Source organism: Emiliania huxleyi, assembly GCF_000372725.1.
Source record: "Emiliania huxleyi CCMP1516 unplaced genomic scaffold EMIHUscaffold_3, whole genome shotgun sequence".
NCBI lineage: Eukaryota > Haptophyta > Isochrysidales > Noelaerhabdaceae > Emiliania > Emiliania huxleyi.
In genome coordinates this window covers 85,211-107,564 of record NW_005199770.1, presented here as the reverse complement: position 1 = coordinate 107,564, position 22,354 = coordinate 85,211, and the positions used below count along the sequence as shown (strand labels likewise).

Sequence of the window (22,354 nt, the reverse complement as noted above, 5' to 3'; positions counted from 1 at the left end):
GACGAAAAAACAGTAGAAAAAAAAAAAGGTGGTATAAGGAGAGAAAGTGCGAGAAAGCAGAGAGGTAAGCAGGAAATAAGAAAGATGTACAGCACCTTATAATGCGCAAGCGCTCAATTACCAACCGCCCACCTCCCAGGCCGGGGCGCGACGTGCGCGACTTCTGCCCCGTCTGTGGCCACTCGTCCACCCGCCCGTCGCCGCACTTCGAGCAGCTCGAGGCTCTCGTCGCGTCGCTGCACGGCACACTCGAAGCGGCCCGCGGCCGCCACACCGCCATATACTTTGCCGAGCGGGCAGAGCAAGCGTGGGGTGAGTGGCGTGGCTGGCGTGCGGCGTTCTCGTTTATGCCGCCTGCGACCAGCCAAGTAGTAAGAGGGAAGGCGTGCAGGCTGGTACGTAGAGAGAAAACCGTATTTCTTTTTTCTCTGGAAAAAATTCGCTCTGGGGAGGGGGTCCAGCGATTTCTTTTTTCAGAGAGGTGTGAACGGCGCCTAGAGAGGCCATTCTTTTTTTCATCAGTTTTTTCCGAGGTCAGTTTCTCTCTGGATCAGTTTTAACCAGCTGCACCAGTCGGCACCAGTCCCCACCAGTCCCCCCCCGATAGACATGCACATGACTCGACGGGCTGGGGCCCTCCCCGCACTCAGCCCGTCAAGTGCGCCCGGCACCCCGTCGGCCCAGGCGACGGGCGACGGCGGCGCTCGCGACGTCCGAGCGCTAGCATCGCGCGGCCGGATCGGGCCTCCTCAAGCCCCGCCGCCCTCCGTCCTCCCTAGGCGTGCAGCGGGTCGTGCACGCGCGACGGGCTCGGGGTCCGCTCGGGCGGCGCGGAGGCGGCGCGCTTGAAGGAGCCCTAGGTGGCGGCAACGGTGAGCAAGTACGGCATCACTAAGAGCGAGACAAGGAGGATCATCGACTTCTATTCCGAGCGGAAGCAATCTCCAGAGCCGAGTACGTGTATGCAACAGTCGTGAAAGGTGTGCGAACTGTCTTAGATCGATTAAGGCAGTCGCACTGCTCCAGATCCCGGGAGTCAAACTCCAGAATTTCTTTTTTATTGCTAACCTCCGCGCCGGTGTTCTGCAGCACCTCGGGTGCGCCGCATCTCTCTGCCCGCCCTGCACCGCGCGCGGGCGCGCGTCACACGAGCAGCAGATTCTCAAAATCCCCTCGCCGACCCCCGCCCGCCTCGCCCCTCCTCTCCACCACTGCCTCTCCGCCCTGGCGGCCGGCGGCGCTGGCGGCGGCGGCGTCGTCTGCTGCATCGGCAGTGGTTTCGCCATGCCCAACGGCGGGGCCGTCGCTCCACCCTCCGCCGCGCAGCCGCGCCGCTCAAAAACCTCCTCCTTCTTCACTCCCCGCCGACTCCCCTCCCATCCACCTTCGCGGGGGATTCGCTGTTTGCGTGGACGCTGCCACTGCCGCTCACATCACCGCCGCTCCCTTCCAGCCCACCCGTGCCCTCCCACCCGCACCACCGCCGCCTCCCTCTTCCCTCGACCTCCTTGATCCCACCGCCGCCTTCGCACCTTCCTTCTCCATCTCATCCTCTACCCGGCCTTCTGCCGCCGTTGCCGCCTGAGCCGCTGCGGCCACCGCTTCCGCCGCCGCCGCCGCCGCTCCCTTGCACACACACACCTACCCCCCCCCCCCCGCCGCCTCCTCCGCCGCCCTTCCCTCTTCCCCAGCGCCTCCTCTCCCCTCGCCGCCTTCGCGCCTTCCTTCTCCACCTCGTCCTTCTGCCACCGCCGCCGTTGCTGCTGCTGCCGCTGATACTGCCACCGCCTCTTCCTTCCAACCCCCCGCACGCACCGCCCACCCATCTCCCCCGCCTCCTCCGCCGGCCCTCCATCTTACCCAGCACCTCCCCTCGCCGCCTTCACGCCTTCCTTTCGCCCTCTTCGCTCTGCCCGGCCTGCCGCCGCCGCCGCCACTGCTGCTGCCGACAGAACCCCTCCACAAATGTGTGTATCTCCTTTAGGCCGTATAACTTCGCGCCCGGTGAAGCGCGGCGCTCTCGACAGCCACATCGGAGCACGCCGGTTTGACATTCGCTCAGCGAGCGGCGACTCGGCTTCGGATGTTGTTGTTAGTGGCGTTCTTGACAACAGGCCTGACCCAATGCCTCTCCACTGGCGAATGCCCAATGCCAAATGCAATGTGCCAGGCAAACATCCACTGCCGGGAAGAAGCGGCGAGCATCGCCGACTTGGCGCGGCATCAAGGCATCGTCCGGTCTCTCTGTGCGTCCATCTCGTGCCATCAAGAGGCCATCTCAGTCTCGAAGCGAGGATCGAATAAGCGCTTCGATGCTGCAGTTTCGCGCGCGTTGGCGCAAAAGTCTCTCAAGGTTCTCTTCATCGGGGACAGCGTCACCGTTGGGGAGAAGGACTACACGACAACCAGCGGCGGCTTGAAGCAGGTGCGGTTCGGTTACGTGAGGCGATTCGCTGACAGACTCGCATCAATGCTCGATCCTCATGCTGAGGTCGTCGTGAAGAATACGGCTGTCTCCGGGAAGGGTGCATTCTACCATCGGACGTGTGGCCTGGCCCAGTGGAGTGACACCTTTACACCGGATGTCGTTGTCATCCAATCCGTGCGGGAAAACGAACATGAGGAAGACGAACGCCTTGTCCGACAGTTGCTCGAAAGTGGCGCGGCGGTCGTCTTGCTCAATTGGGTGACGCTGGATGCGGTTTTCAGCTCGTCCACGGGCAACCTGAATCGACAGCATACCACCGACGCCCTTTTTCGACGGCTTGCCCACCACTACGACCTACCCATTGTCGACATCTCGCGAGTCGCCATCTGGAACGAGGCGTCAGACATGGCCAACTCGTCGACGTGTGTTGGAAAGAAGACGAGCGCAAATGGAGCCGGCGAGGTGAGCCTGACGAGAGCGGGCTCGCTGGGGCTACCTCTGTACGCGGACATGGTCCATCCCAATGCCGACGGCCACGCGCTGATTGCGTGCATGCTGGGACAGCTTTTTGAGAACACGTTTGTGCAGGAGCTGCACGGCCACCAGGAGGCAAACTCGATTCAGCAAGATCGACGCCCCCTTGCAGCGCCACTCTCGCATCGAATGCGTCATCAGGACACGCACGGCCAAGTCGCCTGCCACACCGTGACCAACGAAACAGGCGGTGACCTTAGGCCACTCGGCCGAGTCTCCGGTTGGAGAGTTGAGACATTTAATCGACATGGCATCACAAAGAGATCTTGGGTGGGCTTTGGGCGTCGGCAGCTGCATTGCCTTCCCCGTGCCGCCAGCTTGCACCAATCTGTGGCTCGAGACTTACAAAAGTGCGACACAAGGCTCGGCAATCCTCCAACTCGACGGCGAATTTCGTCGCGTCATTGAGGCAAACGAGGTGCCGAGGTGGCTAGGTCCCGGACGTGGTATCCCCATGGTAGAATTCGTTGGCGTGATCGATCCGTTGTTTTCGCACACGCTCACGATCGTCGTCAATTTCATGGCCAGCACACCGACTTCAAACCACCGCACCCAGAGCAACAACCCCGTGTTCCAGGCCATCAGCCTTGTATGCTCCTAGCAACCCTTTTCCTGGCCCAGAAGCTAAACCTAAAGATGTTCACTGGCCCTCACACAGAGGGCCCTTGCTAGGGGGCCCACAGCGCCCCAAAATCCACCAGTGTGGGGTTTCGCGCAATCGCTTGACTCTGAAAAGCTCGCATGTACCTCCTGCAAGCGCTGTGGTCGCCGCAGACTGGCTCCGACTTGACGGCAGCATGGAGACGTGATGCCTCCATGCTGCCGTCAAGTCGAAATCGACATGCGAGTCGATCTTTGGCCCGCCAGAGGTACATGCGGCGTTTCGGGCGACCACAGCGCTGCGACCGCGAAGTGGCGGTGGACATGCTCCCATGTTGCCGACGCGGCGCCGGAGTGGCCGGCGCAGCTCGCCGCGACCACGACGGCTACTCCGATGCTCCGGGCCGACCCGTCCTACCCGACGGTGGCACTCTTCCACGTTTCGCTCACGCTGAGAAAAATTCTGAGACGGCGTGCAGCAAAGTCGCCGACGAGTCGGTCCGCGTGCCTCCCCGTGTCGCGCATCGTTCTCACCCATCCATAAACTCACTTTGGCCTCACTAAAGCGAAGTCTGAATCCTTAATCCTCAAATTTTAGATTAGGACGCTGTGGGCCCTCTACCCTTGCGGAAATCCCCGCAATGCGCAAAGCACCGGCGAGGGTGGGGGAGGGGTAGCTCCTTGCCAAGTAGGTAGTAGCTCCATCGCGACTCCTTGGTCGGGTAGGTCTGCCCAACTCCCTTTGGGCGGGTTCACGCAGAACTTTTTGATGAGGTGCAGAAATTCAGCCTTCCTCGGAGGGGGGAAGTTGGCCCTTCGCTTTATTGTACGCGCTGATCATGCTGATCCGCTCGTCGCCCGATTCTACGGCGAACATCAGGTCGGAACCTCGCCCGGTAAACAGGAATACCTCCTTGAACAGCCACTCCGGACAGAGTCTGATCTTGGCGGGGAATCTGGGCTCCAGGGAGCGCAGTCGCTTCTTGCCCTGCTGATTGCCCTGCTGGTTGCCCTGCTCGCGAGCTTCGATGATTGTGAGCACCTGTTCCATCGTTTCGTGCACTGCGCGCAGTGCGCGCGCTCGGCGCTCGGCGTTCCACTCGTCGTTCGACTCACCACGCTCCATATCCGCCAGACGGCAGCGGGAGCAGGGGTGTCGGACGAGGAAGCGCAAGTCGCAAGTCGCACCCCCCCCCCAAACTGAAGGTGAGCGAGGAGGCTCCAGGTCGGAATCCCGAGGTCCCGAGGTCGGGATCCCGAGGCCCCGAGGCCGGGATCCCGAGTTTCCCGAGGTCGGGATCCCGAGGTCGCATGGGTGTGGACAAAAACTCGCCGACGATATTCAGAATCTTTACGGACTGCGCGCAGCAGGGGTGGCACGGTTCGGGGGCGCTATCGCCTGGCCTCTCGCATTACCATCTCTAAAACCACGGGGCGCAAGCTGCGCGCCAAGAGGTGGGTATTGACGGCAGCTGCAAAGGCGGCGGCAAAAAAGAGAGCTGCGGCCAAGAGGGCAAAGAGGCGGTGAACTGATGGACTATCGTCCTTTACGGCGCGGGCCGCAGCTTTACAATTTCGACGAGCACGCAGTTCTCCGCCCGTACTTCAGAAGCCTCTGTGAGGAGAGCGGAGGTGCGCCAGCGGATCGTGGTAATGGTAATCCGTAGGACCGTGGTAATGGTTGAGATCGCGGTCACACGTAGTCTCCTCCCGTCCCGACCTTTGAGCAAATTCCATGACGAGCGCCTAAGTGGGATGAGAGCCAGTTCTCTTATCCCTGCTGGGTTGAGACAAGCATCCCGGTGCTCGCCCTCTCAACGCACCTCGATCCAGAACCGCCAGAACCGGCGAGAAGCAGCAGCAAGTCGCGGATGCATAACTCGTCGTGTTTTTGCGTGGCTTTTGCGAAGAAGGGCGATGGGGCTGACGGTCAGGATGGCGCGCACCGTCGACCTGAACCGCGCCTTGTGCGCGGCCAGCATTTCGTTCTTCACACATTGTGTCTTGAGCTTGAAGGTGAGCTCCCGCAAGTCAGTTTAGACAAACACGCTTGCGGCCGCAGAGCACTCGTCGACAGAGCGCTTGTCGACCCAGCCGCAGCCGGTGCCGACGCGAGCGTCCGACGGCTCGAGCTCCACGCCGGGGTGGGGACCGACGTCCGGAGGCGCGCGTGCCACGAGCCCCTCGCCGGGCTTGTGCGACATCCTGCGGCGATGCGCTTGGCGGGTGAGCGGCGACATACGTTGTGGTGTCGCGCGAGCGAGTGGGGTGAGCGGCGAGCGGTGCCGCTCAGGCAGGCCACGCCCGCGATGGGAGAGGGCATGCGCGCGATGGGAGAGGGCATGCACGCGGGCCTGGGCAGACGCACCGGCGCGCGACCCCGAGGTCCTAAAGTCGGAGCAGGGGTGTGGACAAAAACGGCCGACTTTCAGAAAATGGCGCAAAAATGATGTGGCTCGAAATGTCGCAAAGCGGCGGAGGTCAAACGATCGCCCCCATTCTTTTTTTGCGGTGACCTTGGCGGTGACCTTGGGCGATAGACAAGGCGCGGGCGACGGCTTCCGTAGTGCGCAGCGGACGGTGGGCATTGGTGTGTTCATCGGCGGTGGCTGCGGCGAGGGCGGCGCCGTTGGTGGTCCGCTGCGCATGGGCTTCGGCACGCACTGGTAGGCGCGGTAGGAGCACGCGTGGGGAGAGGGCGGTGAAGAGAGCCGAGGGGCACGCAGTGGGGCAGGGAGGCGGGAGGGCCGCACGTACCGAAAGGCAGCCGCACTCGAGTAAGGTGGCACGCCCATTGCAGCTGTGAACAGGTGCGCCTCGTCGAGCGGCAGGCGCCTTAAGGCTGTGAGCGGCGTCTCTTCACACCTGCAGCTGTGAACAGGTGCAGCCCTTCGAGCGGCAGGCGCCTTAAGGCCACTCCCTTTGTTCTCTTCTCATAAAATCGGAGGGTCGGCCCAACGGGGGGACCTCCCTAGCTGTTCGCACTCGAATGCCGTGGGCCCAGATCGCGGACCCCCTGTACCGCGTGGGCGCCTCAGCGGCGTGGATGGTGCCGCGACGGCCCGGCGACCCGATAGGTGGCCTTCCCACATGCATCTCCCCAATCGCGCCCGCGCTCCGTGCACAAGCGCGCCGACCGGCGCGATGCCCATCCGCAGCGCAGAGCCTCACTTGGCTTTACTATGACAAACGCAAACAAGCATGGCTGCCATCGCTGCGCAGGAAATGATCCCTACACAATCGTGGCGTCAGATGTCATGCAGGCAGACGACGCCGGTGGCCCCACCTCGCGTCTCGCATTGCGCAAGACAAACGGTTGATGAAGCAGCACGCGCGCTACCACACACATCGAGGTATATGGAATTTCGCTAAATACAAGTTTCACTTTTGAGTCCCAAGGAGCCTCATCTACCTTCACTTGGCAGGTAACATATGCTCCACGCGCCCAAACCGCTCCTCTGGTCGCCGACGGCCTCCGCGGCGGCGGCGATGTCCCAGAGCGCCACCCGGCATCGGGGCTCCAGCCCTCAGATTGATCGATCGGCGCTCAAAGTCGGCTTCAGATCCGAGAGCGCTGCTGGCGCCGCCGCGGGAAAATTCGATGGCCACGGCAGCGCCAGCGGTGGAGCCTTCCTTCCTTCTGTGCATGTTACATGGAGGCGTCCGTCGTGGGCGCCTGAACGCGGGCGAGACGTGGTCGAATTTGCGTTCGGCCCAAAAGTCGCGGGAGCTTAAAAAAAACTCGACCACGCAACTATCTGTGATCTGTGATCTGTGAGGGTCCGCCCGCAGGCGCATTTTGTATACCGAGGCGGTGCCCGGTGCCGAGCGCAGGCCGGAGCCCACAGGTCGGACCTTGAGACAGCATTGTAGATCCCTGGGCGAGGGTGTGGTGTAGGGGGCGGTCCGTCGGCGCCAAACCACCTCCCACCGAGGTGGGCAGGTTCCACGCGTTCCCGGACCGTCCCGTTGGAGGTAGACCGCTCGTCTACGCAACTATCTACGTATTACAGAGAATCGCAACACCTGACGTACATCATCACCAGCACCGGTACATAGTAGCATGCGCAGTCAAATGTACTCACTACGTATAGAGAGCCAGAGCCTTGAAGCAGGCAGCCCTCGCCCTGGTCAGCTACGCCCTCAGCAACCAAGGTTGTACGGGTCCGCCTCTTCCTCAGGATCGATCTCGTAAAAGGCGTCGCCTGACCCGCCAGGCAGCTCAGCCTCGCAGGCGGCCAGCTCGGCGTCAATATCAATCAGGTCGTTTGGGGGCACCGTCTGAGCAGTGGGCGCCTCATCCATATCCATCGGCGTCGCCTCGCCGGCTGTTGCTGGTGCGTCCTCCTCGGGGGTGGCGGCCGCGGGGGCGGCGGCCGCGGGGGCGGCGGCCGCGGGAGCAACGCCAGCGGCCGCGGAAGCAGCAGCCGCGGGAGCAGCAGCGGCGGGAGCAGCGGCCGCAGGGGCAGCGGCCGCTGGAGCAGCGGCATCTCCGCCCAGCAGCGCGTCGAGTTCGCTTTGGGCCGTGCGGATTTTCTCTTGCAGATGCCGAAGCCTTTCCTGGTGCTGTTTGATCACCTCTGAGCTCTCCTCCGCGCGGCCGCCGTGGCTGCCTTCCCCGGCGCTGAGCTGAATGATTTCGGTGGTGGCAATCGTGAGCTGCTGCCTCAGGTCATCAACCGCAGCCGTCTTTCGGCTGTACTCGGCGAAGCGGTTGGTCGGCATGCGCGCAGCGCCACCAGCGCCGGCCGTCGGCGCTGGCGCCGGCGCCCCAGCGCCCTGCGCCGCCGCGCCGCTCGGCCGCACAAACTCGTCCGGCGTGCGCCTGCCCGCGATCGCGTCCTGCATGTTCATGTGGTCGCCGCGCTGCCCTTGGAGCTCCGCGATGTACCTGCACACTGCCGGATCGAGGTGGTTGTCGCTGCACGATGGCCAGCCGCCCGTGAGTACCCGTGGATCCACCGCCTTGGTGTAGTCCTTGGGCGGGCGACCGAGCTGGCGAGGAGGTCTGACCTTGTTGACGTCCTCCACGCTCTTGCGAGACACAAAGGCAGCTAGGATGATCTTCCGCCTTGCGCCTGTGGCAGCAGCCTCAGCGGCTGCAAGGTCGGGTGGGGAAGCGTCGGTGGGCGCCACCGAGCGCCGACGCCACGGTAGCTCCGACTCCTCCTCCGCCGCCTGGAGCGCCGCCGCGGGAGCGTCCCCGGCCGCCGGAGCGACGGCCTCACCACCCGCCGCCTCGACCCACGCACGCCCTGCCGCCGCCCACTCAACCTCGAGCGCCTTGATGATCTCCGTCCGTTTCTCCTCGGCGCGCTCCGCGGGAATGGTGAACATGAAGCGGTTCTCGGCGCGCAAGTGCACCTTCCACGTGTTCAGCTGCTCCTCGACGGCCAGCTTGAATGCGGCGCTCTTGTTGCTGAGGTCGCCGGTCTTTTCGAAGGCGCCGGGCATGGCACCGGTGCCCCCGTCGGCTGTCGCAACGCCACGGCGCTCCTTGGCGTGCGGCGCCTGGACAGCGAGCTGATGCGCACGCACCGCCCGGCGCTTGCGCCCACGCTTGGACGTGGGTCGGGCGGCGCGCTGTCCCTGACGCGACCGCGACGGGAAGCCTGTGGCGACGAGGACGCGCCAGAGGACGGAGGTCGGGTTGAGCCCGAGCACGCGCGCGGCGATGGCGCCCAGGGAAGGCGGGGACGTGCCATCGCCGTCAGCAGCAAAGAGGAAGGCCCGCGCCTCCGCCTCCACGACGGCGACTCCTTCGGCCGCGTCTTGGCGGAGCTGGCCAACGCGGAGGCTCGCCTCGAGGGAGTCGGCACGCAGCTTGGCGACAGCCACTCGCTCGTGGAGCCTGCGCGCGTGAGCAAACGACATATCGGACACTTGGCCGACCTGCTTGATGAGCAAGCGCAGCGCGCGCGCGTCGCTATCGGTGCTCGCAATGAGCTCCCGCAGCACTGCAGTCGCGTCTGTTTTGAAGGCGACCGCCTGCTGGGAGTTGAGCTTGCAGCCGCGTTGGCCCTTGATTTGGCACCGCAGCAGCTGCACCACCGGCGACCCCTTTGGCTCGAAGCGCGAATCGCGTGGCTCGGCGGGCTGAACCTCGGCACCACGCACAAGCCGCGCACCCATTGGCTGCGGGTGGTCCTGCAGCTTCCACTGCGACTCGAGAAGGTTCCGGCGGTGGGCATCGCGTCCGGCCCGAAAAGGCGTCGCAGCAGGCCGCATCGTGGCGAGGAGCGGCGAGGCCGTCTCCTCACGGGCCCGGTGCTCGAGGTTCAGCAGCTCATGTAGCAGCAGCGCCATCGCCTGCTCCAAGCGCTGCACCACCGGCACGGCACTGTAGGTGACTCCGTCACGAATGAGGTCGCGCAGGCCGCACACGTGGATTTGCAAGTCATCGTTGACGCCATCAAGCGGAGCTTGTGAGCGCTGGATGAGGGCGCGCTGACCGGCGTTCAGCGCCTCGGCCGACCTGCGCTTCTTCCATTGCCCGCCTGTCGAGGTCCACGCTGCCCCGTCTCCTGCGGCCTTCTCCAGCACGCCCTGCAGCCCCTTCTCGCCGCAGCGAATGAGCGCATAGACATCCCTCTGCTCAGCCGCGTCATGAAGCTGATCAAAGAGCTCCTTGACACTCCCTGTGGTGCCTGGCGGGCAGTGCGCCTCGAGTAGGCCTGCGACAACCGCCTCATCCGCGGAGGCCTCGGCTGCATCGAGTTCAGCGAGACTGTGCGCAAAGATGCCGCTCGGCTCAGTCAGGCTCCAAGAAAGCTGAGGTCCTGCGCCGATCCACGTGGCCAACGGCACGTGGGCATCAACAATAGCAGCATCCTCGCACCCGACACGCAGCACGACATCCAAGAGCGGGGCGGAAGCCGCACCCTGAGCCTGTCGTGCATTGACCGTCCCGCGCACCCATCCAGTTCGCGGAGGCAGACCGAGCCGAGACCACTGCGCGGCGCCGAGAGCGTCGGCGCGTACGAAGATTGTGTCGAGAGGAGCAGGCTCCTTCGCCGCTGTCCGACTGCTGCGGCGCAGGCCTGGCTCCTCAGACATCGCTGCGGTTGCCCTGCTGGCGGTTGCCCGTCCTCCGTTCGGCGTCTGACCTGCTGACGGATAAGAATAACCCGCTTCTCAAGCGTTTTACCTGGCAAGAAACGCGCTGGTCTGCAAAGCGAGGGCCGGCATCCCTCTACCCATCAAAGTTTTAAGGCAGAGGTGGCTCCTTCTGACAAAGGAGCAGAGACCTTTTGTTCTGAATACGCCGCTAGTCCACAACCAGAGACGCTGAGCGAGGTGGAGAAAATGTGGTCGCGAGAGTGCATGGCTGCGCGTGCCCCACACCCGTGAACGTGACCCGGCGCCGCCGCGAATGAAGCACACGGCTAGTAATATGCAGCTCGCAACGTCCCGCGCGCAGCGGTGGCGGCGACCGACGCCTGGCACAAAATAGCCGCGGCCTGACACAAGCCGAAGCGAGCACCGACATGCAAGACAGCCGCGGCAGCCCTCGCCGCCGCCATCATCGCCGCTGCGAGCGCCTCTGATGAGTGTATCCGCGGCGTCTGCGCGATGGACGGGGGCGAAGCCTTGGTGGCCGTCTTGTCGAGCGACGCCACGCGCAGCGCCTCGCAGCCGCCCTCGGGCAGCAGGCGCCGCTGCGGGTCCATTGCCGCCGCCTCGGCGGGTGAGGAGAACGTGGTACCGACGAGCCCCGCGAGATGCCAGCCTAACCGGACGCGTCGCGTAGCCTATCTCGACCGCCGCCACCTGCCCACCGAGCAGTCGGTGCCGACGATACGAGGCGTCTCGGCGTCGCCGACGAGGTGGCCGTAGGGCACACCCACAGTGACGGCGACAGTGCTGTCAACCGCCGCCGTCCCGACGGGCAAGCCGTCTCGCCGCTGTCCCGACCTGCAAGCCGTCCGGCGCCTTGTCCGGCGTGAGCGACATATCATCCACCAGTCGCCGGGCATGGCGCCCGCCAGTCGCCGGAGCGGTCTTGGAAGCGGCGTGGCAGGCGACGGTCGCCGCGATCGGCGCGCGCGAGGTGCTCGCGTCGCCGACGTAGGCACTGGCGACCGCTACGAGAGCGGATACCTACTGCAGCGAGGGCGGTGTGCCGTCCCCGGTGCAAACAGCGGTGGCAAAGAGCGCGCAAAGAGCGGTGCCAATGTCACAGATGCCCGCACACCATGGCGCATGCGCGCATTCTGCCCGGCGGAGCCGCTCCTGAGACCAGGCGGGCGAGCGTCACCGCCGGGGCGGCGCCAGGGCGGCCGCGTGGCCGGCCGTATGTGCGGCGAGCGGCGCTCGTGGCGGCGCTCCGAAGGCGGCGCCGGTGAGCACTGCGCGCGCGCGGAGAGGTCCGGAGCGCGGGCGCGATTGGGGAGATGCATGTGGGAAGGCCACCTATCGGGTCGCCGGGCCGTCGCGGCACCATCCACGCCGCTGAGGCGCCCACGCGGTACAGGGGGTCCGCGATCTGGGCCCACGGCATTCGAGTGCGTCAGCGCTGGGAGCTTCGTGAACTGAAGCGACCCAACGATTTTATGAGTGGCAGCAAAGGGAGTGCCTTAAGGCTGTGAGCGGCGTCTCTTCACACCTGCAGCTGTGAACAGGTGCGCCTCTTCGAGCGGCAGGCGCCTTAAGGCTATGAGCGGCGTCTCTTCGCACCTGCAACTGTAACAGGTGCGGCCCATCGAGCGGCAGGCGCCTTAAGGCTGTGAGCGGCGTCTCTTCACACCTGCAGCTGTGAACAGGTGCGCCTCTTCGAGCGGCAGGCGCCTTAGAGCTCTAAGGCTGTGAGCGGCGGTTTGGGTACCGTGGGGTATGGGAGGTTGGGTTCGCGTACCGTGGCGTAGGGGAGGCGCCTGCCCTCCCGATTCTCACCAGCCGCGGCCGCCTCCGCCGCCTCCGCCTCCGCCGCCTCCGCCGCCGCCGCAATCGCCACAGCCGCCGCTGTCGCCGCCTCCGCCTGCTCAATCTCGCGCCGTAATCGCAGCTCCTTCATCGCGTCCTTCACCCAGAGCTCGCCGCAGGTGGCGTACTCGATGGCGGGCTGCTGCTGCTGCAGCTGCACGAAGTATGCTGCTCGCGGCGCCGGATCCCGTAGGACGCCTTTGCTCCCTGCAGCCTCAGTGAGCCGACGCAAGGCAGCGCGCGCGCCGAGCCTCTGCGAGGAGGCGACGGCTTCCTCGAGCGCAGCTCGCGCCGCCTCCGCCGCCGCCGAAGCTCGCCGCAGCTCTGCATCTAGATCAAGTGCAGCGGGCTCTGCAACACGCGCACCCGACAGCGCTGCGGGCTCTGCAGCGCGATTGCCCGACGGCGCTGCGGGCTCCACAGCGCGATTGCCCAACGGCGCTGCGGGCTCTGCAGCGCGATTGCCCGACGGCGCTGCGAGCTCTGCGGCAAGCGACGGCGCTGCAAGCTCTGCGGCGAGCGAATGCCCCTCCGCTGCAAGGGAAACGTCCTCACTCGCTAGGGGAGCCACGCCGCGAGCAAGAGTCGATGGCTGTTCCACTGCCGGCGCCGCCCCCTCTGCTGCAAGGGAGGTGCCCTCCCTCGCTTGCTGGAGGAGAGCCGCGCCATCAGCAGCCGATGGCTGTTCCGCTGCCTGCGCCGCCGGTGCCTGCCGGTCCGGATGCAGCTCTCTCATCAGGACATCACAGAGTGATACGCCTTGACGATCTCTCGCTCGGTCGCAGAGCGCGTGACGCCCAACGCAGCAAAGTGGTCGAACAACAGCACAGCCCCAGGCAGAGGTGTGAAGAGACGCCGTTCACACAGCAGCACAGGGGAGTGTGTCCCCTAGGATGATGGGGAAAATGATATGCCCTAAAGATACAGTAACCACTGCGTCGATCAAACTGCCCACCCTGCTTTGCCTGGCCTTCGAACCGGACATGGTAGTCGTTGTCTCCAACCTGCGTGAAGTCAGAGAGTCCCGATCTGATCTCGTACGTGCGCCTTCCGAGGGTGAGAAGGAGTGCGATAGTCACCTTATCCTCGAGGTCGCGGCGCGAGAAGTGAGACAGATCCCCAGCGTTGTATCGGTGGAAAACACGTTCGCACCACTTGACCAGCGCGTCTCCGTCAGGCACCACTTGGCGTGCACCACCACTGGCGCTTCTGGTTTGCAGCTCGACGAGACGGTGCTTTTTGATAGCTGTGCACGATGCCAGCTCCTCTGGTGAGAGTCGAAATTCCGCCAGATGAGGCCACTCGGCTACTGCCTGCAGCCGCTGGTATGCCTTCCGGACGCCTGCATCGGAGGAAATTTCTGCCCTTGAATTCGACAGCTTGCGAATTGCTATGCGTCGCTCGGAAGGCGTCATATCGAGCAGCTGTTGTGCTCGCAGGGTGTCATAGGCAGCGTTGCGGACGGCAGCTTGCAACAAGGCGACAGCTGTGTCGTAACCGGGCGGCTGTCCGTGCTGTGTATAGTACGCGCCCTTTATCGTTGCGACTGCTGCGCTGAGTGTGTGGGCGTTCGGCTTACGCATACTGCTTCGAACATAATCGAGAGCACGGTTGACATCGTGAGCATGCAACATGGCGACGGCGTTTTGATTGCGAGTTGGCATCTTTATTGAAACGAGGAAAAAAAATGAGGCGACTAGGACCTAAACTAGGACCTGGACCAGGACCTAGACTAGGACCTGCACTAGGACCTGTACTAGGACCTGGACTAGGAAAGCACCGCTGTGAGACGGCGTGTGAGATCCAAGCACCCGGTTTTGCTGACCACCCTCGATCTTCGCGCCAACTATTTGGGCGAGGGGAAGGGAGTGATTCGGGATGCGGTGAGCGGGCGGGTAGGGTTCAAGCTCGCGATGTGATGCCCAGGTGTCGGGGGAAGTCAAAAAAGAAAATGGAGGTGGATGGAAAGGCTGGTGGAAAGACTATATTTCTCCTTCCCCCCCCTGGGGTACACTACTGCTTGGGTGTCTGCTTGGGTGTCTGCTTGGGTGTCTGCTTGGGTATCTGCTTGGGTATCTGCTTGGGTGCTTGGGTGTCTGCTTGGGTGTCTGCTTGGGTATCTGCTTGGGTGCTTGGGTGTCTGCTTGGGTGCTTGGGTGTCTGCTTGGGTGTCTGCTTGGGTGTCTGCTTGGGTGCTTGGGTGTCTGCTTGGGCACCTACTCCCCGGGCTCCGCGGCGACACCCTTGCTCCGCCGTCGGGCGAAACAGGCCGCGCGAGGGAGTCGAACCCGGGAGTCCCCGTTGTTTGTGTGAGAGAGGCCAGCTCGCACCGCGCTAAGGCAGAAGTCAGTTTGCGAGTCGTCTCTCTTGCACAACCGTGCCTGCCCAGCAGAACAACGGCTGCACGGACATGCGCGCGACTCCAGGGGGCAGTCTGCGGTGTCGCCGTCTGTCGCGAAAAGAGCAACTCTTTTGTGGGTGTCTGTAACCCAACCTTTCAAACCACCCGGCTTTGATGAGTTGTGGAGGACTTTTCTGCGATTCGGCATGTACCTCTCATATCATCACATGCAACCACATAACAACCTCAGCCCGACAGAGAGGGCATGTGCTCATCTTTGACGAGCACTGCTTGCACGCACACATGTGCCCACATGGGACAGCCGCATGTGACTTTGGCCTGGTGAAACAGGCAATGCAGGTCGACTCGCCGCCCATCGACGATTCAGGCGGCCGAGGAAGCACGTCGTGCGTAGCGTGCGAGGCAGCAGAGAGCGGAAGAAACGACGACGAGGCTGCCGAGGAGGACGCAGACGAGCCTGCGTCGTCCGCCTCCTGCTGTGTAGTAGAGAGGTCCATCGCGGCAGCGGCAGCAGCGACGACGGCCACCTCGTCCTCGTTCACAGGAGGCATCGCGCCACCCTTTCCCTTCTTCTTCTTCTTCTTCGCCTTCCTCTTTGCAGCAGCCGCCTCCTCCGCCTCGATCGAGGCGAGCAGCTCTGCACTGTGTCTGGCCGCCTCCGCCTCTGCCGCCTCCCTCTCCGCCGCCTCGCCCGCCTCGCCCGCCTTTGCGTCTGCAACAGCAGTGGCCGCCTCCGCCCGTGCACTCGCCTCGGCCTGCTGCAACGACGCGCAGCGCGCCAAGTACGGAGCTAGCGCCTTACGCAGCTCCTCGCCGAGTCGCGCGACGTCGTTCTCCTCGGACGACACGGAGGAGAAAGGCGGAATCCACAGTGACTCACACCCGGTGCCTTCCACATAGATAGAGATGCCTATGTCGGGAAAGGTGGTGAGAGAAGGGAGACGGCTTGGTGAGGGGGGGGGGGGGGTTATATGCACCAAAGCCTCCGATAAAAGCGCCGGACGACAGCACCGCCTCCACAGCATTCTCGTCTCCCCAAGTCCGCAGTGCGGATTCGGAGAGAATGAACTTTGCAGCGACAGAGTGCTTGGCCGCCTCCGTGGAGCGCTTGAGTGCGGCAGCCTCGTCCTTTGTCTCGCACCCCATGTACACAATGACGCCGAGCGCACGCATGAAACCGGCGCCTGCAAGTGAGAGTCGCACCCTCGTCTGCAGCTCCTCCTCGGAGTAAGTAGCGCGAAGGCGACAGAGAAGATACGCCTCGGCACGCGCGTTTGGCGTGTCGTCCACCGGAGCGACAAAGTTTGGAAATACGGTGGTCAACGCGCTATCAAAGCTTTGCGCGTTCGGTGTAGAGCAAGCAGCGAGCGCCTTGCTCCGGTAGGCAAGGATGTCGGAGTAGGAGGAACCCTCCCGCTGCATCCCCTCCAGCGTCGCCACCCAGACGGAGACAGTCTCCTTGATCTGCGCCTGCTCGCGGCGCATCTCGACGAGGAGGCGAATCACCTCTCTCTTGACCGCGCTCTCCTCGATGCGCAACACGTCGAGGCGCCTCGCGACCGCCACACTCCCCAAAAGAACGATGCCAAAGCCGCCGTTCGCCTCGGCGACGACGCCGTCAAAGGCGGTGAACTCCTCGTAGGCAGTCACAAGCGATGCATCGCATAGCCAGATTGCGAGAGAGAGCGACGAATTCGACACCTCTGCGTTGTCTCCAAAGGAGTTGAGGACGTCCTCCTCGCGAAGAAAGACATAGTCCATCCTGGCCGAGCGCAGCGCGACGACGCCGGCCCAAACGCGCCGAACGGCATCGGAGACGCTGCACCCGAGAGGAGCGGATGCGGAGAGAGAAGACACCTTCTCGAAAATGTAGTACATGCTCGCCGCCTCATCATAGTCGTCGATAATCTTCTTCAAAGTAGGCTCGACGCTCTGGACGTCTTCGAAGCGGACGACTCCGACTCCTCCGACACCGCCGACTCCTCGAAGTCGGCTTTGCAACACGATGAAGCGCTGCTTGTCCACCACATCGGATCGGTCGAGGTGGGCTACGGCAATGGAACCCCAAATTCGTAGCCCGCTCGAGCAAAAATCGCTCGTTTCGGGAGGGTCGATGGCGACGGAGACGCGCGGGTCGTCAATAATCTGAACGACAACGAGAAACGTGAGACGAGTTGGAGGGGGTTGGGGGGGAGGGTCGGCGCACCTCGCGAAAGGCGACCCTCGTGTGGATAGGGAGGAGGAGAATGTTGTTGGAAAGGTGCTCGTCGAGGTTGACGTCGGTAAAGTCGCCGTCAGGGTAGTGGAGCGAAAGGTTGAAGCCGGCAGTGATGAGGCGAAGTAGTTCGTTCAAAACTGCAAGCTCGCGTGAATCGCTGTCGAAGGACATCCTCCTCTCCCCAAGCATCTGCATATAAAAACCCGCGCGGAGGTGAGAGGAAACAAGCGCGCGTGGGGGGGGGGGGAGTTGCGTACCGAAAGAGAGAGAGTCGCCGCCTCCTTTGCGTCCTCCACCTTGTTGCTCCCGATTCGCTGCATGACGCGATACGACGACCCCGCCAACTCCTCCGCTGAGATGCCCGGCTTGTACTCCATCGGCTTCACCTCCCCCATTCGCTTCAGCAGAAAGGACACGATCCGTTTCTCCTCCTTCTTCGTGTACGGCGAGTCGTACTCCTTCTTCTCGACCTCGAAAAAGTCGCGCAGCAGCGTGTCCCTCTTCTCGATAAACTGGCTTCGCGGGACATTCTCGGCGAGCAAAGCGACCGTGGTGAGTCGGAATTCGAGGGCGTCCATTCTCGCGTGCGAGGCCTTGTACGGCTGGAGGGTCTCCTTCAACTCCGACTCGATTGCGTCCTCGGACATGTGGACAAATGAGGGAAGGAAGAGGATGCGAGTCCGTTCTGTCGCCGCGGTGTGAATGTGCAGACCTGACGACGGGGGGTGGAAACTCGGAGAGACGGGAGGAATCGGCGAGTGGAGGGGAATGGAGAAGACACACCAACGCCACCAACAAACTCCTCCACCGCCTTGTGTTGAAACTCCTTGGGGTAGTAGTCCTTGGCCCACGCCCGAAGCCGCACCTCAGACGAAATGAAAGTGCCTCGCATGAAGTTTTCGGCACCCACGTTGATCTTCTCTCGCCCCGTCTCAACGATCGTGACGGAAACGCCGAGGTTGCGAAGCACCTCGGCTCCGAAAAGCGTTCTTTCCGTGCCGCGCTCTATCTGCTGCTCATTCCAAGACGGGTAGACGCTGCGAAAGAGCAAACAGAGGAAATCCTTCTCGCTGGAGTCGATCGGGGTGCACATCGGGGCGTGCCTGTGATGCGGGGAGGGGGCGTTGGGCAAGCTTCGGGGGGATGGTGGCGGAGGCGGTGGCGGTGGCGGCACTAGCGGCGGTGAGGGCGCAGTGCGGCGCGACGGCGGTGAGGGCGCGGCGAGGGCGCGGTGAGGGCGCGGCGAGGGCGCGGCTTGGTGGGAATGGGTGCGGGTGGAGCGATGTGATGGCAGCACAGGCGCCGCTGGCAGCGGCGACGTCAGCGGCATGGACAGAGGCGAGGATGGCGGGGCGCGGCAGCCCGGCAGGGCGGCGGGTGCGGGGCGGCGGGGCGGCGGCTTCGGTGGGCCGGCGGCGCCTCTGGGCTTCAGCTGCGCGCAGGGCGTCGCAGCAAGCAGCTGGGACCCTGGGGGGGGGGAGGGCGGTCGGAGAGGACGGCGTCTAGGCGATCTCCCCCAAAAAGAAATTCAGAAAATTCAAGCATTCGCAGCCGTCAGACCTCTCGCCCGCGCTGCTCGGCGAGGAAGCGGAGCGCGTATAGTAGCGATGAGCTCACTAGCTAGAGCTCACACTAGAGGCCGTCATCGCATTCGCACCTTCCTGGGACCCAGCGCTGACCCTTGATTGTCGTTGCCGTCTCTCCCTTCTCGACTGTCTGTGCTTGTGCGTCTTGGGTCCCGGGGTTGTGTTTTTGTGTGAAGAAGGCTGCCATAGCCGCAGCTGCGGCCGCACCACCCGGCGAGGCCATCCTCGCGCGCACGGACGCTACAGGCGCGGGCGCGGGGGTTGATGGTGCGTATCTGCGTATGTGGCGGAGATGATGGAGGCGCTCGCCGCGTGCGGCGATTGAGCGCCTCCCTCTCTCTCCGGCTGCGCGCCTGACCGGTGCGGCCTCCGAGTCGGCGTCTGTCTCTGTGCGATTTCGGGCCCTGGGTTGTCCGTTTATCTTTATGTGAAGAAGGTGCGTTTACGTGAAGAGGTACGCACCGCCGTCCTGAGCTGGCTTCCACTCCTTGCGCGCTCCTCCGTTCCTGCGCACGCGGGAAGCTTCTCTGTGAAGGCGTGCGCCCCCGCTCCCCGCATCCACCCCGCCCCACTCCACTCCGGTCGACCAACGCGCGACGCATCAGCTGGTGCCGGCGCCGGCGCCGGCAGTGGAAGCGCCACCACCGCCAGAGTTGCCGCCGCTTCTGCACCGCCCCCGCACCGGAGCCGGTCATACTCGTGCGTCAATGCGCGCACCGCGTCGCACCCGCACCCGCACTCGCGCTCGCCCGCCGCGTTGCGGCCTCGCCACCGCAGCCGCCGCAGCCGCCGCAGCCGCCACCGCCGCCGCATCCACCGCCCGCCCCGTCTCCCCTCCGCACCCCACGCCCCGCCTCGCACGCGCTCGCCCGCGCTCGCCCGCGCTCGCGCTTGCGCTCGCCCGCCGCGCTGAGGTCTCTCCTCCACAGCCGCCGCTGCCGCTGCCGCTGCCGCTGCCGCCACTGCCGCCACCTATGCGCCCCCGCGCCCGCACTTGCGAGCAAGCCGCGCCGCGCACGAGCACGCTGCGCTCACGCCAAACCCGCGCCCGCGCGCCCGCGCCCGCCCGCCGCGATGCTGCCGGCCTCCCCATAGCCTCTGCCTCTGCCGCTGCCGCCACCTCTGCCGCTGCCGCTGCATCTGCCGCCGCCGCCGCCGCCGCCGCTCGACACTCCTTCCCCCCGCTGCATCCCTCAGGGAGACGGAATGTCCGCCCAACTCGACATTGATGAGACGAGCTTCGTGTCGTCCTTCTTCAATGACGCTTATCCCAACTGGAGCGCCGAGCAGGTTGAGCAGGCAGCGGAGAGGACGCTGCGAGCAGTCAAGAACCTACGCGACCTTGGCATCCTCATCTCGGTCACCGAGGAGGCCGAATTCGACAAGGAGGTGGGTGTCGACAACTTCATCCGCGGCTTCCTCATCACTTCCGAAGAGGTGTTGAAGCGAGGGGCGAGGGGTTTCTTCGACGACTGCAAGGGCAAGCAAGATGCGATCGGCAGCATCGGTGTGCGCACCTTGCGCCACACACTCCGCAATCCTCCCCCCCCCTCACATACCTCTCTCTCCCCTCAGGTATCCACGTCCACACGGCCGCGGCGGAGCGGACGCGCCTCCTTCTTCTCTCGCCACCCCCCGCTCTCCTCACCGAGGACGACGACGAGACGCTCCAGTCCACGCAGAAGGCGCATGAGGCGCTCCAGCCGTACAAGGAGGCCCACGCTCGCCTCGACGCGCTCGAGTTCCGACTCGTCACCGTCGCTCTTCTCGCCAAGAACATGACGCTCAAGCAGCTCGAAGACAAGAAGGAGGAGCTTTTGCGCGACTTTTTTGCCGTCGAGGACGACCACGAGATGGCGTACACGAGTGAGGAGAAGCGGCGCATTGTCTCGCACATGCATGCGAAGATGGACGAGGTTGAGCCTGTCGCATTTGACGCCAACCTCACCTCCGAGGCAGCGATGCTTCGCGTCATGAGACAGATCGGCAGCGTCGAGAGCGCGAACGAGGTGCGCTGCATGATCGAGTCTTCCGACTCGTGCGTCGACTCATGCGACGCCGAGCTGCTTCGCCTCGCTGCCGCCGGCGCAAAGTTCACACTCTTTCGCGACAGCGCCTTTGCCGACGCTGACCTCGCCCAGCACCTCTCCACCGGCATCCTTCTCGTCCCGGCCTTCACCGGTGAGGCCCTTTCCGACGTCCTTGACGACGACCGCGTCCTCGGAGTCACGCAGGCGCTCGACGCGTTTCGATCCTACCGACTTCGACTCTGGGGTGCCGCATCGCTTGCCGATTTCGACACCGACGCCGCCGACCGATACGTCGTGCTGCAGCAGCAATTCGGCGGCGGCGACGGAGTTGCTGGCGTTGGAGTCGCACTCTTCGAGAGCGCGGACGCTGTCTCGAGAATCATGAAAACGATTATCGACTACTACGAGGATGCGGCTGGCTTGTTTCGCATCGCGTCGATGCTGCCTGCATCCTACAGCGGTAAGGAAGCTGTTTTGGCGTGGACGGCAATTCAGGCGCTTCGCGCGGCGCGGGTGGAGAAGGTCCTTCTTACCCGGGACGACGTGGACGCGATCGAGTCGGACGTGCTCAACGCGTTCGGGGACGACGCTGAGGTGACCGACGCCACCCTCTTCCTCGCCGTGTGGACCCGCAACGATGCGATGGCGCGCGCGTACATGCGATACGCCGGTTTCGACGGGGTCTGTGAGCCGAACGCGCTCGGCTTCGGCCTCGTCATGCTCGGCAATATCTCCGTCGCGAGGCGCTTGGACGTGACCGACATGGACGAGGACGCCATCAAAGGCGAGGTCGTTCGCCTCGTCGTCGAGATGCGTCGCGAACATGCAAAGATCAAGCAAAAGGTCGGTGCGTGGATCGCCACCCTGAGCGAGATGAAGCGGATGCGATCTTCATACGTCGGCATTCTCGGCTACCGCTCCGACGTTCTTGCAGTCCCCTGCTTTCGCAGCATGCAGCAGACCTTTGACGCCGTGTTGGCGACAGTCTTTCCGGCCTTTGTCCCCCCCATCGACGACACGCCGCGTGCGCGCGTCGAGTCGTACGTTCGATCGAGCTTCGGAGCTGCCGCCGCCACCGCTGCCGCCGCCGCTGCCTCTGCCTCTGCCGCCGCTGCTGCCGCTTCGAGCGACGACATCGATCGCAAGATTCGCCTCACCCTCGCCGGCATCGAGTGCCTTCGCTCGCTCGGCGTCTTTGTCTTGGTTGGCTACGAGACACAAGAGGAACTAGATGCGATGAAGGACGCGACCAGTGGGACGGACTTTGTAATCGCGAAGCTCGTCATGTCGGAGATGACGCTCAGGCAGTGGAGTACGTCCGCCGTCGACCCGGTTCTTGCTGCTGGCGATTTTGTCGGCGGCTTCGGCGTCACCGTCTACAAGGACGAGGAGGGTGAGTGCCTGTGGATTCCGCCTCTTCAGACATTCTCGTACTCCCACGAAGAGGACGAGGAGCAGCTTCACGTCGAGTTGACCGAGGCGCTGTCGCCCTACCTCGCTCGCTGCACGTCGCTTGCCGAAGCGGCTGCGGCATCGAGGGTTGAGCGGCGGGAGGCGGCGGAGGCGGCGGAGCGGCGGCAGATCGGTCGCGCGCTGCAAGAGGCCGCGCTCGTTGGCGCGTCGGTCGGGGCGGCGATCGAGGCGGCGGGCGAGGCGGAGCAGGAGCCGCCCGCG

The 22,354-nt window shown here is 64.2% G+C and overlaps 1 protein-coding gene across 1 annotated transcript; it reads right to left on the bottom strand.

Annotated features, from left to right (window-relative positions):
• Positions 1-19,105: 19,105 nt before the first annotated feature.
• Positions 19,106-19,908, bottom strand: EMIHUDRAFT_431988 (hypothetical protein). The gene has a single exon (XM_005775063.1). The coding sequence runs from the start codon at positions 19,741-19,743 to the stop codon at positions 19,342-19,344; it is 402 nt and encodes a 133-aa protein (XP_005775120.1). The 5' UTR covers positions 19,744-19,908; the 3' UTR covers positions 19,106-19,341.
• Between the last annotated feature and the right edge of the window lie 2,446 nt (positions 19,909-22,354).